At 43.4% G+C, this 15801-nt stretch overlaps 1 protein-coding gene across 1 annotated transcript; it reads right to left on the bottom strand.

The window, feature by feature from the left end:
- Positions 1 to 7540: 7540 nt before the first annotated feature.
- LOC124663786 (probable staphylococcal-like nuclease CAN1) lies at positions 7541 to 10286 on the bottom strand. Its single transcript, XM_047201447.1, has 7 exons — positions 9703 to 10286; positions 9030 to 9144; positions 8621 to 8946; positions 8476 to 8535; positions 8213 to 8372; positions 7833 to 7901; positions 7541 to 7663 (listed from the first exon to the last, which is right to left on the bottom strand). Exons 1-7 carry the CDS (start codon positions 10161 to 10163, stop codon positions 7562 to 7564), a joined length of 1293 nt encoding a protein of 430 aa, XP_047057403.1. The 5' UTR covers positions 10164 to 10286; the 3' UTR covers positions 7541 to 7561.
- Between the last annotated feature and the right edge of the window lie 5515 nt (positions 10287 to 15801).

The following is a 15801-nucleotide window of genomic DNA, read 5'->3' as shown; positions in this document are numbered from 1 at the left end:
TAAGAGATGTGATATTTTATCTTATAGGTTTTTACTATTCCCCTTATAGAAATATATGTCAAGCTTTGAATCCACTTTAGGTTTTATTCCATTGGTTCATGAACTTAAGCAAAATTCTAATTAGGATTATTTGGCTAATGGGGTGAAGAAGTAAGGTTGAGTTGGTCACTTGGCTCATAGCTTGCCTTTTAATTCTAAACAAGAGTGGATGGTAATGCCATATAGATTTATATCTATGTAGGGTTTAGCACTAGAGTTTTTCTTATGTTCCTAATATCCTCTACCTCAAGTTCTTAGGGTTTATGATCACTACTCAATTTATAATGATCAAGGTTTGGCTTCCTAAGGATCTCTCATTAACTGGGTTCTCACTTCCATGATTAAGCATTGTCTTGTTCAACTAGGTATAATATCTCTCTTATAGTTTCTTGGTTGGCCATGGCTATGGTTGTCTCAATAGATTATATCCCAGGAGAATGCCTGAGATATTCTGTTAGGGTTCTATTCCAACAATGATGATATGATCATCTCGGTATATGGATAGTTCTCTCCCTCACATTCAAGTGTTGCCTCAACTACTTGAGTGTAACACCATAGCTTGGGCTCTCTTATAGAGGAATGATTATTCTAGGGTTTATGGTGTACTCACAATATTTCAATAGGTATCTAGGCTAAGACTTCACTTGGCTATCTTGATTGAATTAATCTCCTCCTAACTTTATCAATTCATGGATATGGTATTATTCCATGTGATATTAGGTTATCTCACCACTCCAAGGGAAATGGTTTACAACCTAATACTTTAGTTCAAAGGTTGTCCTTTGTTCATTAATAGGTAAAGCTAGATTTAGAATAAATGGTCTCTCTCATATGGGAAGGCTTGAGTAATACTCTAGGGTTCCTCTTGAAGATAATGTTGTGTTCATATGGATATTTATATTCAAAATTTGCCTCAAGGTTTGTCATTGCTTCCCTAAATAAAATAGGACTCTCACCTCTTTAGGTTTGATGTAAAACTATTTGGAATAGAGAAGAATACATATATTTCTAGAGTTGATCTCCTTGTCATGATTCCATGTTTTAAGTGGAATCAATACCATGAGGTGTATGGTAGGATCATGGATTAGTTTTAAGATATGGAAAAGATAAGTGAAGAATGGTTTCTTCATTTTATTGTTACTTGATTTATCATTGAATTGGTGTTAATATGTTATGGCAAAGAATACCATGTTATGATCTTAAATAAGATCAAGTAGTTGATCCTTGATTCATATGTTCTTGTGTTGGTTTTAATTCCATTTGATCAAACCCCTTAGATCAAATCATCTCTACCCAAAACAAGGCTTTAGCAAAGTCACATTGAGGTTGATAACGCTTGACTTGATGAGCTACTTCAATTCCACCAAGGTCAAGTGAAACTTCGCTATCGTGACTGTTTTACTTTAAAGCGCGAAAATTCCCCAGATTTTCTATGCATGAATGCAATGCACACATCTATTTCCTCTATTTTTGTAACCCCATTACCTGGGATATTACACCGACTTCAATAAAAATGGTTGGTGCAAAGGCCAAAGGTTTCAACCTCCTTTTAAAAATGCACGAACCTGAAGTCCTAGTATATCCACGAGAAAATAGATGTTTGTTGATACTAGGAGATGAGACATAAACTACTGTAAAGTTTAGAGGAGGCGAATTGGCTGTTCACCCATTTACAGAACACAGCATTCCATGTCATCATATGGAACATTGATTGGTTTACGTCTATGGTAGCACAACTCTAGCAACGCAGTTCAGAACGGAGGACTGGTAGCTACCAACAAGACATTACCAATACTACCAATACTCATCATAGAAAGGCACTTCTATAACACATCATCAATATCAAATAGTAGAATAAATCGCCGGGTTCATTGCAGAATCCATGTTTCTAATAAAAATGTGATGTGGCTCAGAGCATCTCCAGGAGATCACCCAAACGGACATGTATACGACATATAGAGGACCGAGTCTAAAAAACCGTCTCCAGCAGCACATGTATACGGACATGGGTCGATAGATTTCCATCCAGCTCTCGGGTCCGTCCTCCACATCTGGGTGACGAAGCCGGGATCCTCTCTCCCTCGCCCGCGCGCCTCCCGCGCGATTCCGCCCGCCTCCCGCGCGAATCGGAAGCTGCAGGTGACGAGGAGGAGGACGCCGGCGCCTCTCCGCGACTGGCCGAAGGTATGCGCTGTACCTTTTTTTTGCATCGTCGCTTGAGCGCGGTAGGTAGGGCACCGGCGGCGGCGCTGGAAGTAGAGCCCGGGGCCGCCGAGATGGTGGGCCGGAGGGCATGGGAGGGAGCCGCCGTCGGGCGCCGTGCTGGGAGGAAGCAAGGGAGCAGGGGGCGGCGGAGGGCATGGGGACGGGGCGGCGGAGGGCATGGGGGCGGGGTGGCCGGATATGTGGTCGGGGGTGCCGCCACGGAGGAGAGTTGGGGGCGTGGCCGTGGTGAGAGGAGGACGGCAAGGGAGGCGCCCTGCCGGTGCCGATGGAAGAGGCAGAGGTGAGGTTTGGAGGAGGAGGACGGCGAGGGAGGGTGCCCTGCCGTGTTCATCCTCTATACAGGGCCGGTCCTGAGGTTCAATTGCTGCTAATTACATGCTCTGAATGCTGCCACTGCTGCTTGTACAAACTACAAGCTGATGTTCAATTGCTGCTAATTACATGCTGGTAATAGAATTTGCCTCAAGATTTTGTGTAGACACTAAATTATGATCTTGATTATTTTAGATGGACAATTTAGGGATGAAAAACTCACAGACACCTAGCAATGGTTCTTTTCTGGACATGATGAACATGGGTTCCGATAATTGGGGTGAGACACAAGACTACAGCCCAATTGGAGAACAAGTGACAACGCCAATTGAAAATGTTGTTGCATCTGGTAAACCCAAACCGAGTAGAAAGGGTGTCCCGAAGGGGAAAAATTGGTCAAGTCTTGAGGACAAGGTGTTGATAGAATCATGGGCAAACACAAGTTTGGATGGGGTAGTCGGAGCCGATCAACATTCAGATTCTTATTGGGCTAGGATTACGGAGTACTACAACCAACACAAGAATCCAGCATGGCAGCTTCGTAATGTTGCATCGGTCAATGGTCGCTACACCAGTATTTCATCCGCTACGAGCAAGTTCTGTGGATGCCTTCAGCAGGTTTTAAATAGAAACCAAAGTGGAAGAACTTTAGACGAGAAGGTATGCATGTTTCTAACATTTATTAACTATCTTCCAATTCCTGTGTAATATTCTATATGTGTTTTGCTACATATTTTAACTACACATTTCTTGCTGCAGAAAGAGGAGGCACACCTTATGTTTATTCAAAACGATCCAAAAAAAAGCATTTTACATTCATGCACTGTTATTTAGAGTTTGTGAAGTATCCAAAGTGGGAGTTAAGAGAACTTGAAGTTTCTCACAAAAAACAAAAGAAGAAGTCCGATGCAAGTCCGGTGTCTCTGCGTCGCTATTATTGATGATCACTTAAGTGTATCTTCCAAAATGCTTGAACGAGAGGAGGCACCTTCCGGTACCAAGCACGAGAAAGAAGCTCGAAATGGTAAAAATCCCATGTCCGATGGTAGTTCTTGCAAGTTATCATTACAATCTGTGCAAGAGAAGGATGAGATGAAAGAGGCTTCCAAATATGCTCGCTACGCACAAGTAATTTAATTGCAAAAGGAGAAGGTTGCATTGAAAAAGATAGATGTTTAACTTAAGCAATTTGAAATTGACGAGAGGGTTATGCTGGTGGACACTAGTGGTATGAATACTTTACAAAAGCAATTCTACGAAGGGAAGCAGAAAGAGATCATTGCTCGCCGCCAAGGAATGTGATTTGTTAGCTGCTTGATGTATGAACTATGTTGTTTGTTAGCTGCTTGATGTATGAACTATGTTGTTTGTTGGCTGCTTGATGTATGAACTATGTTGTTTGTTGGCTGCTTGATGTATGAACTATGTTGTTTGTTGGCTGCTTGATGTATGAACTATGTTGTATGAACCATGTTGTTTGTTGGCTGCTTGATGTATGAACTATGTATCACTCATTGCATTTTAGAAAGGAAATGTTTTATTGATAACACTGCATTACATCACTCGTTGCATGAAAGGTAAAACTAGATGAAAATAAATGGATTACATCACTCATTGCATGAAAGGTAGAACTAGATGAAAATACATCACTGGTTTCCAAACTTTTGCCAAATGTTCTCAACTAGATCACGTTGAAGCTGAGAATGATCAGCTTTATTTTTAATCCGGTGATGCATGTGAAGAAAATCACTCAGCTCTTCTGCATAAGTATGAGATACTGTGACCCTTTCTCCCATTCCATCATAAGTGTAGCTTTGACGACCATTGTCTCGCTCCTCTTCAACTATCATATTGTCCATTATGACACAAGCTGTCATGACATCACCAATTTCTTTACGCTTCCAACCTTTAGCAGGTCCTCGAACAATGGCAAAACGAGCTTGCGTAACTCCAAAGGCTCGTTCCACATCTTTTCTAGCCGCCTCTTGCATTTGGGAAAATTTCTTCTTCTTTTGGGTGTCTGGAGCTGGTATGGTTTTCACAAATGTTGCCCACTGTGGATATATGCCATCTGCAAGGTAATACCCAATTGTGCACTGATGACCATTGATACTATAATTCACTTCTGGAGCTTCGCCTCCCGCTAGCTTTGCAAACACGGGAGAACGTTGAAGAACATTCAAATCATTGTTAGACCCTGGTAAACCAAAGAAAGAATGCCAAATCCAAAGATCTTGTGCTGCTTCCAAAATCATTGTGGGCTCTTTGACATGGCCTTTAAACATGCCATGCCATTTCTTTGGGCAATTTTTCCAAGCCCAATGCATGCAATCTATACTCCCTAACATACCAGGGAATCCTCTTTCCTCCCCTATTGCAAGCAATCTTGCAGTATCTTCTGCGTTTGGAGATCTTAGGTACTTATCCCCAAAACTTCGCAAACTTTGATCACAAATTTCTTGCAAGACTCTAAATCTGCTGAGGGGATGTACTCATCCGCTAAATCAGCAGCTATTCCATAAGATAACATCCGCATTGCCGCGGTCATCTTTTGCAGAGGATGCAACCCTTGAGCTCCAGCAGAATTTCTTGTTTGCGTAAAATAACCCTCATAGTCATGCTCAAGTATACCATTAACTATGCGGTTAAATAAATTACGGGACATCCTAAACTTGTGCATAAAAAAGGTAAATGAGACACGGTACTGAAAATATACAAACACAGAGTAGTGTTCTAATGACAAACCTTCGCCGAAATAAGTGTTCGGGGGTAGCGAGGATTTGTTTTGAAGTAATCATCCCAGAGAAGAACAAATCTGGCATCTCTTCCTCTGTCGATTATCTGACGTCCAATCTTGGAACCGCCACGGCGTCGGGCATTTCCCTGCTCTTCCTCCTCGGCGATTGTTGCCATAATAAGTTCATCGTCGCCTGATGAAGACGACGATGAATTCATCATCATATCCCAAGAGGTGCTCATTGTATCGTGAGAGAGTGGATAGAGAGCAAAGAAGCTACAACTAGGAATGTAGTGAGAGAGGTGGGAGATGGTGGTATATATAGAGACGAAAATATAGCTGTTGGGAATATAGCCGTTGAAAATATAGCCGTTGGAAATATAGCCGTTGGGAATCTAACTGTTCAAAAAATAGAGCCGTTGGAAAAAATCTGTTAAATAGTAGTTATATGATAGTATTAAAATATAGGAGAGAGAATATATATGTCCTGGTTATAGATGATCTGCTGGAAAACTGGGTACATCTAAAAAGGAATCTTTATAGATGATCCTCTATATGGAGATATAGATGACCAAATTTGGATGAGCTCCTGGAGATGCTCTTAGGCAACAACCAACTATCACGAACAAGAAAGCACAAGTCTCATCGGTGATCTATGAGGGGACCACGCACCCTGCATGCTTGGAGGAAATGGCATCCTCTAGACTTTTCCACTGATATTTACATGGGTATTGTCCTCCGTAGCAATAACGGCTAGGTGTGAGATCGGCTAGCTCGACCTTATGGAAGCGTTTTGGGTTTGTTCCTCCCATAGTAGGTAATGGAAGCGTTTTGGGTTTGTTCCTCCCATAGTAGGTATGGGTTCTTCTCTCTCGTTGGTTTGCATTTGCACGGTTGGTGGTTGTTTGTGTGTTTGTTGCGCCGCCGACGAGAGTGGGTTTGGCCCTCTATCAGTTTTCGCCTAGTTTTTCATAATTAATTAGGCATCAATCTTCTTCTTAATTAATGAAACAAACAAAGCTTTTTTTGCTTTGTGTTTCAAAAAACTATGTCTGACCCAGATCGCATCACACTGTTTGGAGGTGGTTCAATTACTTCACACCCATTACATTGGGGTTTTTCGGCAATGTCATGGGTGAGATCAAGGTGGAGAGCTAAGCAGGGGACAAGCTTTCTTCTGCCGTGAGAAAAAAATATTGCACGCATGGGCAACATGGGCCGACCCAAGGTCCCTCCAGCCGGGACAGCCTCCCAGGCTTGATGGCGGTGTAACACCATAAATCGCATGTTTTATATGCAGTTGAAATTAAAAAAAATCATCCTAAGCACTTCAATTTGTAATTTGCCTAGGCTTCGACAAGTTTTTAGGTCACTGGCTGGCGAGGTTTGCTTCGAACTTGCTGGCGGGGCAGCATGTATGTCTCTTGCGCCACTTGAAGGTTTTAATCGGCCTTTTAATTTATGAAACTCGTTGAATAAAATGCATGAAAATTTAAAAAAACAAAACTTAATCATAAGAACAGTGGCAAAAATAACTGTCATCTTACCAGTATGCAAAAACTGCCTAGGAGAAAAAAGCAAACACGGCAAAGCTACACCTTGCAGCCTAACTCAAGGGATTTTAAATCCTCAGGCATCAGCTGTGCAACAGCACTAGAGACAGCAGACTTTCTAACGAAAACAGGTCTAGAACGTTTCTACCAGAGGTCCCACGCGATATAGTCCGCAACTGATGCCTGAACCTTGGTCATGTTTTATCGGTGCTCAGCTTCCCACATGCCTCACCAATTCAGTTTCAGCAACCACACTCTTTGAAGACTCTGCCCTGTTTATCTTTTGGAACAAAGCAATATTGCACTTCGATTCAAACAGCACATCTAGGATTGTTTTTTTTTTCGAGGAATCATCTAGGATTGTCTTCGCTGAAAAGTCAACAACCCAGAAAATCAGTTTCTGTTTTACAACAACATCAGCAGTCTGCAGTCCAATGCGAGAAAGTGTACAACACTGTTACCCAAATCACATACAACAACACAACACGCCAACAAATCAATGTGTCCTTCCTCACGACCCTGTGGTAGCTAGTTTTTCTTACTACAACCTAATTTTACAGAGGTGCAGGTGCTGCTCTGGGTTATGAGTCAGCAGTGTAGGGCATGAATCAATCAGCCGTTCATGGTTACAACATACACAGAATTAACGGTACTCCAACATATGGAAGAGCTCTGTATGTAGCCTGTCGAATGATCACGCACCGCCATTGCGCTTGGCCTTCCTGTACTCCCACGGCTCCTGTGGCTTCTTCGACGCCCACAGGCCCCTGCGGGCGGCCTGCGCTTGACTCTGCCACTGCAGGTAGATCAAAGGTATGATTAGTGTCTTTCATTAGTTTTGCGTGCATGTGCATGATTTGATTCCAAATAGTTTCATAATCTCCACGGATTTTGTTCAGTCAAGGTAGCGATCATATACAGCATAGTACTTTTTAGCTGTATATGGACTCGTAGTACTGATTTACCTTGGCAAGTTCCGCGCGTTTATCATAGGCAGCGTAGTGCCACGCGAAGCCTTTCTTCAACATTTGCTCCTGCGTAGAAAGAAACAGCAGGATATCTGTTAGTATCTTTTGTGGTTCTGTGAAGCGGTTGACTTTTGAGAAGGCTTTAACTATTTCAGTATGTGTTCCTAGCAGAATGCAGAAGCAACAGTTTGCTTCAACTCAGGTGCAACGTCTAAGCCTTTTCATGGCCCTAAGTAACACAGCTATTAAGCTAACAGGAATGCAGGCTATCATGTCTTAAGGAAAGAATATGTGTTTCGTATCTTCTTGCTAGTCAAGTTGCTTCTACGAGGCAAGATGTTCTTCTGAAAGATAATACACATTCTTTAGTTCCTTACCTGCACGAACACCCCACCGGCATGGAGGTCCCCGACGGACCTGCCGTAGCGGTCGGTGTCGTAGATGTGCACCGTCAGACATTTCCCCTCCACAAGCTTCAGGAGCGCCTCTTTCGCCTCCTTGCCATAGGGCATCGCGCTCTCGGGTGCGTCGATCCCACTGAATTTCATCCACACACCAGCAGATCAACAAAATGCACACAAGCCATTTGATCTAGATCATCCGATCAGTTATACTTAGTGTGGTAGAAAATCAAACTAACCTTAGCCTGATCCTGTACTTCCTGGCGAGCACCTCCTGGCCCTTGGCGTTCGGGACTTGCCTGCAAATTACCATTCACAATGTTTCAGAACTGACACAACCCTGAACTCACAGCTGATCGATGAACTATGTCAATCTGAAGTTACCTGTATCCGGCGTCGGCAATGGTCTTCTGGAGCGCGTCGGCCGTGGGGTAGTCCCTTTTGGCGCGCGCCTTGGTCCGCTCCGCCGCGGCCTTCTTTATATCAGCCGGCACGCTGCCGGACTCACTGCTATCGGACACGTCCACGTACACCGTGACCGTGTCGCCGTCGGCCACCGCCTTGGCGTCCACCGGGAGCGTCTGCAGCTCGGCCTTGACTGGCTTGTGCGTGGGGGCAGTGGGGTGAGCCGCCGGGGCAGGAGCTGATGGTGCTGGTGCCGATGGTGCTGCCCCGTTTGGCTGTGGCAGGCCGTAGAAGGCGAGGAAGCCCTGAAGGAACAGACATGGGTGAGCAGTGTATATGGCGCAGACTGCAGAGTGTGATTTCAACAGAACGGATATGAGCATTATACCTCGACATCTGCCTTCTGATGGTTCTTGAGCGTGAGCACGACGAGCTGCGCGGCGTCCTCCGGCGTCGTCGGCGTCGGCCTGGCCTTCTTCCACGCCACTTGAAGCTTCTTGTACCTTTAATTAAATTAGCAAAACCCACGGAATTCAGTAACCGAGAAAGAAAACATCACAACATTATTCGATCGCAACTTTTTCTGCTACTAGTACTGACGAGGGCTCATCGCTAATTCCAGGAAACCTCCCGGAACCTTCAGCCGTCTACGGGAGGCATTGGCAGCTGCTCGTTGTACTGAATTCTTCATTTCTTTGTTTAATTACCAGTGATTATCCATCTCTTTGTGTAAAACTATGGCTATTCTCTTTTCTGGCATGTCAACAAGTAATACAAAGCACTTGAACCAACCAAGTTCAGGTAATTCTACTACCATAGTGTTTCTTCTTCTTTTTTTAAATATGTATGCTATTTCCATTTAGCCAGTTCTTGTGTTAGAGGTCGCTTTCACAATTTCACACCTGTAAACCCTCGCATCCACGGCAGCTATCTAGCTAGCTGTTTCTGGATCTTTGACAAACGCGTCATACCAGCTTTAACTTAAACTAATCGATGGGAACAAATTCGCTGAAACTCAGGAAGGAAGGAGGCACGAAATCAAGGGGAAATGGGATTCATACCAGTTGGCCTGCGCGTTCTGGGAGGAGACGACATGCCGGCCGAGCCCTTCCGGGACCTGCTTGGTTCGCTGGAAATTGAGGATGTCCTGGCCGAGCTTGGCGACGGAGTCGTGTGCGCCGTGCGGGGCGAAGGCGGCGTCGGAGAGGTCGGAGCAGACGCCGCAGAGGAACCGGTATATGCTGTTCCCCATGACCGCCGCTGCGACGACGAGGAGGAAGATGAAGATTCGCCGGGTGGGGTGTGGTGGGCTTCTGTGCGGAATCCGCTCCGGGATTTGAAAAGAATTCAGTTGTCTCTGCTGCGTGGATCTGCGGGGGGCTGGCTGACAGTGTGCGTCGTCGTCAGAGACTCTGAGAGCCGTTTTGGAAGGAATCGCGGCTCGCTTCACGAGGAGCGGAGGGAAAGCTGTTAAGCTGTGCGAGATCTGCCAAGCGGAGCGGCCCTGCGTAGTAGGATTCATTGTGCGGGGTGTTGATAGAGTTTTATAAGCTCAGGGTGATTGGCAAGTGGTTAGAAAGACTTAATCCATGTCGGCATGGCAGCATGTCGCTGTTGCCGACTAGTTTCCGGATGCTTTCGGTGAGATTTGTTTGCTAAGATTAGTATCTTCTGAGCTAGGTGGCATAACCTGGAGGAGTCATGCGGTTGCTGATGCGAATTTGGGTGGGTGCTCTTGCGCCACCTCGGCTAGCTGTTGAGAAGACGCATTATTGGGGGGCTGGAACTTATGTGGTGTCAAGCATTTTTTGTGCCACCTCAGTTTGGTTATGTTTGCTTGGAAAACCGCAAGAGCGAGTTCCGTATGCTTGCCATAACGATAAGGCTAAATTGTCAGGTATGGAGGAGGCTAAACCAACCTAAGGTCAAGTAGTTACGAGCGTGGTTGTACCTCCAGCCCATCGAAATTGAAACCTCAATTTATGTGAATTTTATAGTGGGAGACGTTGTTCTCGTGTGATGGCTTCATCAATCTCGAGACTTAATCAACCAACTCAGTCTTTTGAAAGTGCACATAGGAGGAACCCATCGCAGGGGTCACAATGGGCAGCGGCTAAGAGGGGGTGAAGTGAGAAGCATGGTGGCTCCATCCCTTTGGTGATGTTCGATGAAGATGACTCCCCTCTTCATCTTCCTCCTTGGACCTTCCTTCAAAAATAACGGTATGCTCTGAAATGATCAAAAAATTATAACTATTAAACTAAAATAAATGGTGAGCGTAAAATCCACTCATCATAAGCAAGCCAATGTAATAGGGGAGAGCGTCAGTTTAGTAGATGCTTTTGGGTGTGTGCATTGGCTGGTGGTTTGGGTGTGTCCATTTTATACTTGCTCAATCTAAAAAAGATACTTTCACATGGAAAATTTCCTATTCACTTCTGCAGTATATCTACTCATGCGGAAATTGTTTCAAGATATTTTTAGTGTTATTGCGATACATACAAATATATTAAATGATTCTTAAATACACACATCCATGTGGACACACATTATAATTCCTGCAAGAATCGTGAACTAATCTAAGAAGAGATACAATTTTGTCTTTTTTATATTTATGAAAAATTTGGTCTAATGGTCCCTCAAAGGGAACTATCAAAAAAGGGAAACAACTTTTACTAATGTTTAGGTTTAGCATACGGTAATATTTTTTTATGTTAGGCCTTTGTAGAAAATAGAAACTGTAATTGACATTATGCAATGCATTGATGTGCTCAAATAGTCTAAGCAAGTAAGCAAATTAAGTAGTAAGTTGTAATAAAGTATAAATTTTTAGTATAAATACAATTAGTATTCCCATCACTTGTGGTAGAACCTCTTATGGCTCATTTGGTTACAGCGATTCCCCCTGGGTTCCCCTACTTTTCTCGGGCCGAACAAACCCCGGGTCAAATTGAGCAGGGTTACGAACCTGGCCGTTTGGACGCCCACGAGCCCACAGTTCCGCGTCGATTCCGTGTCCAACCCGGGAGAGGGTTCCACGAGTGAAGAGGTGGGGAATCGCTTCCGCGTCTCGATCTGGTGGCGGAGGCGGCGACTCTGGGAGCGACGCGTCCAACCCCCACGGGTAGGCTCCTCCCCACGTCTGGCGACCGGAGAAAGCTTCTCCCCGGCCGCATCGCCTCCTCCCCAAGCCTCTCCCCTACTGCTTCGCCCCAAGTCCTTGAGCTCTGCTCCGCTCCGGTGATGACGATAGTGGTTTGGTGTTTAGGATAATCCCCTTCACCTCTTCTTTTTTGTAAGTTGTAATAAAGTATAAATTTTTAGTATAAATACAGTTAGTGATTACCATCACTTGTGGTAGAACCTCTTAGTTGTATTCTAGTCACTTGTGTTTCGAGCCGACTAGTCTTAGCCGAAACCATTGTCGCTGAATAGTGGTGGCTCCGAATAATGCTAAGGATGAGATTATATTAGACTTGTCAAGCTTGTGAGAGCAAGCTAGTGGAGCCGCATGTGTAGTCACGGTAACAGTCAAAAAAGAGACCCATAGAGTTAAGGGTATGATCATAAGTGATTAGGATGAGTGAAAAAGTCAATCAACAGTAAATAAAGAATTGATGTCGTACCATGAACAATCTCGGCAATGCCAACAAATCTCCAGCGTTTTAAAAAGCTAAATGGGACTCTCCATGTCAATTGTCATTAAATAAACTAGCTCCGTCGCTCATATACTTAACACAAACAATATCTATTGTTTATCTGCCATTGCCTATTATCCATCGTTAACATGTCTCGGTTTTTCTGTTAGCATATCCATCAAATTCCAGTCTTGGTCTCATTTTATATAATTGGAAAAAATAAAAAGAAAACAAAAATAAGGAAAGAACTCACGGCACCCGACCCTCACTTGCCAAGGCACGTACGCAAACAGCAGCTGCCCATGGGGAACCGCCGTGAGTGGCGGAGCCAGGACAACAACACAGTGTTGTCAGCTTAATGTTGTGTACTCAATACATATATTTATATAATTTTTTTATTATTTTTGCACACATTTAGTTTGTTGTTGAAAAACTGTGTAGTCATTTGACTACACAACCCAAGTGTGGCTCCGCCGGTGGCCGTGTGTTCCTCGCGCTGCTGCTCGTCCACACCACACCTCCACGCCAGGACGCGACGCCGGCTCTCCCCAGAGCCTCCATCCCTCTGGTCTACACGCATCATCCATCAGTCCATCGCCCATGCACAGACTGACTCAGGAGCAACTCACGGCTGGTTTCCCTCATTTGCGTAGCTCATTGCACACAGACGCAGATTTTCCTTTTTTTTTTTTTTTTTTTGAGCGGGGAAAACAGGCCTTTATTAATCAGAGGTAATCGATACAGGGAAACCCTCTGGCGGCCTAACTAGCCACACCCGGCGGCCTGGTGCTTCATAAACTGCACTCCTAGCTAAACAGTGTGCTTCTTTATTCGAAATCCTAGCTTCATGGCGGAACAGACGCAGATTTTCCTGTTTCCAGTGATTTCCTTCACGCACGGAAGATGGACCCTCGGCCTCTTGCGTCGTTGGATTATTTAAACAGGCCCAAACCCCAGGAGCAACGAATGGTTGGCTGTCACGGGCTTTGAGCAGCCTTTGACGTCTAGCTATTTTCCGCTGCCCGCTATAGGCCCAACAGTTTGCTCACTTCAAGATCGCTTCACAAATCGCAACGGCGATAGCAAGCGAAGTATGAATACAATCATTACAAATCAAAGAACTTATGCCCGGATTCTTCCTCCTTTTTCTAGTAAGAACTGTAAATTTCTCTTGTACGTCGTAGTGTAAGAAATCGAACCAGGTTGTTAAATTTGAGGGTGTACTTAACGAAACCCAACAAAATACGAGGGCCTTTGTAAGTAGAAATGGATAAAGTTGAAGGAGCAATCAATAAAATGTTGAACAAGAATCTTAAGAAATGGTATGGAGTACAATATACAGTAGATAATATTTGGGCACCCAAGACGATTTTCCTTTCCGGAAAGAAAAATAACATGAAACAGACCAACATCTTGGTTGCATTTTCAAATCACATTCCTAGGGCCAAGGTTGCCGGGAACTGAGAAACAAGTGGGCGAATGCATGGAGCAGCTACAGCTAGGGCAAGGATTATTTTGCCTTAGGCTGCTCATAGTGGGGAGTAACATAAGGTGGTGTCATGCATAAGTTACTAGTCCATGTTACTACCTTCATAGTGGAAAGTAACTTAGAGATGGTATCATGCAAAGTCTCATTTATTAGTTTGTAGACTCATTTTATCTTGGGGTGTGTGATGTTATGGTAACATAGCTAGTTACCACCTCCATCTCTTTCTTCATTTATTGCTATGCCATGTCACCAAAACACATTGGAGTGTGTGATGTTACTATCTAAGTTACTCCCACTATGAGCAGTCTTATAATCTTTCCCAGCAACTAGCACTACATAATAAGTACCACGTCTTCCCATGCCTTATTCGTTTCTATTTGTGTTTTGACCGTTCGCTAAAAAGTAAGATAAAAGAGTCAGATTTATAAGTCACGTTCGCGTCTGGCCTGCACACCAACCGATTCCAAGTGTTCAGCTTACCCCATCCGCTGCTCCACTGAGCAAGTAGAGTTGGCGCGCTCCATTCTTCATTGCGTAATGGAGGAGTGGCCATGCAAGTACATGGGCGTGTCGCTTGGACTTCGCAAGCCCTCCACATTCTAGCTTCAGCTTGTGGTTGAGAGAGCGGTCAACCGGCTGATTCTCTCGATGAGGCGGACAAGTATAATATTGATGATTTCTTCATTTGACATCATAGGACGCTTCGTTTCGCCACCATTTTAGATCCAAAATTAGTGCCCTAGACATACTAGTGTTCAAGGGAGATATGTTCTACCTAAAAAAAGCCAACCTAATCGGAGCGAGCGCCAATTTAGTAGGTGTTGTGTGTGCATGTACATGTGGTGTTTGAGTGTGTCCATGTTGTACCCGTTCAATCTAAAAGATATATATTTCTACACAGAAAATTTCATACTCGCTTGTGCAGTATATCTAGTTATGCACTGGAATAATGTTTCAAGATATTTGTTTACTCGTTCAATCTAAAAGATATATATTTCTACACAGAAAATTCCCTACTCCCTTGTGCAGTATATCTAGTTATGCACTGGAATAATGTTTCAAGATATTTGTTTACTCATTCAATCTAAAAATATATATTTCTACACAGAAAATTTCCTACTCGATTGTGCAGTATATCTACTTATGCACTGGAATAATGTTTCAAGATATTTGTTAGCCCGTGTTGTGAGATCTATACTAATATATTAAGTGATTCTAAAACATACACACCCATGTATACACACGCTATAACTCTGCAAGAATCGTAAACTAATCTAAGGAGAGATACCATCTTGTCTTTTTCCTCCTTGCGATGAATTTGGTTTAATGATCTTTCAAAGGGAACTATCAAAAAAAGGAAAGAACTTTTAGTGCCAGCTAATGTTTAGTTCTAGCATTGGGCAACTCTATTTTTTTTAGTTATGTGCTCAAATAGTCTAACTAAGAAAGGAAATGATGTAATCTGTTGTACTTAAGCATAAAATTTTGGTATAAAAAAAGGAAACTGAAATTAACTTCATGCAACACAATTATGTGCTCAAATAGTCTAACTATATATGAAAGGAAATTATGTAATCAGTTGCCATAAAATTTTGGTATAAATGATGTTTGTTTGACAACTATTTAGTACCATACCTTGCTCATTTTCAACCTTTTAGTAGAACTACTTAATTTTGTTTCATTGTTGATGCCACAATGCCAGTGTTAGCCGGAGTTATTGCTGCTGCATTGTGGTGACTTAAAAGAATGTCGAGGAGGAGACCATATTAGAAAAAACTTAGTGATTGTCCAATGTGTCGTCATGAGATGCAGTCTTTGTTCCGTGGAATTGATCTTGAAAAAATGTTTTGGAAGATGGGGAAGGACCACTTTGGCATGAGGGTCATGCTGCGGCCGTCCGAGATTGTGGTGACTCGACGTACTGCTGCATATTTTAGTACGCAAATCGACATAACACTTATAAAGATGCCTTTTCATAAATATTAAATTTCTCAGAATGGTACAATAGAAATATTGTGGATCCACATGTCAAG

Source organism: Lolium rigidum, chromosome 6 (genome assembly GCF_022539505.1).
Source record: "Lolium rigidum isolate FL_2022 chromosome 6, APGP_CSIRO_Lrig_0.1, whole genome shotgun sequence".
In the NCBI taxonomy this organism is placed as follows: Eukaryota; Viridiplantae; Streptophyta; class Magnoliopsida; order Poales; family Poaceae; genus Lolium; species Lolium rigidum.
The sequence above is the reverse complement of the archived record's forward strand: the minus strand, read 5'-3'. Positions and strand labels throughout refer to the sequence as shown.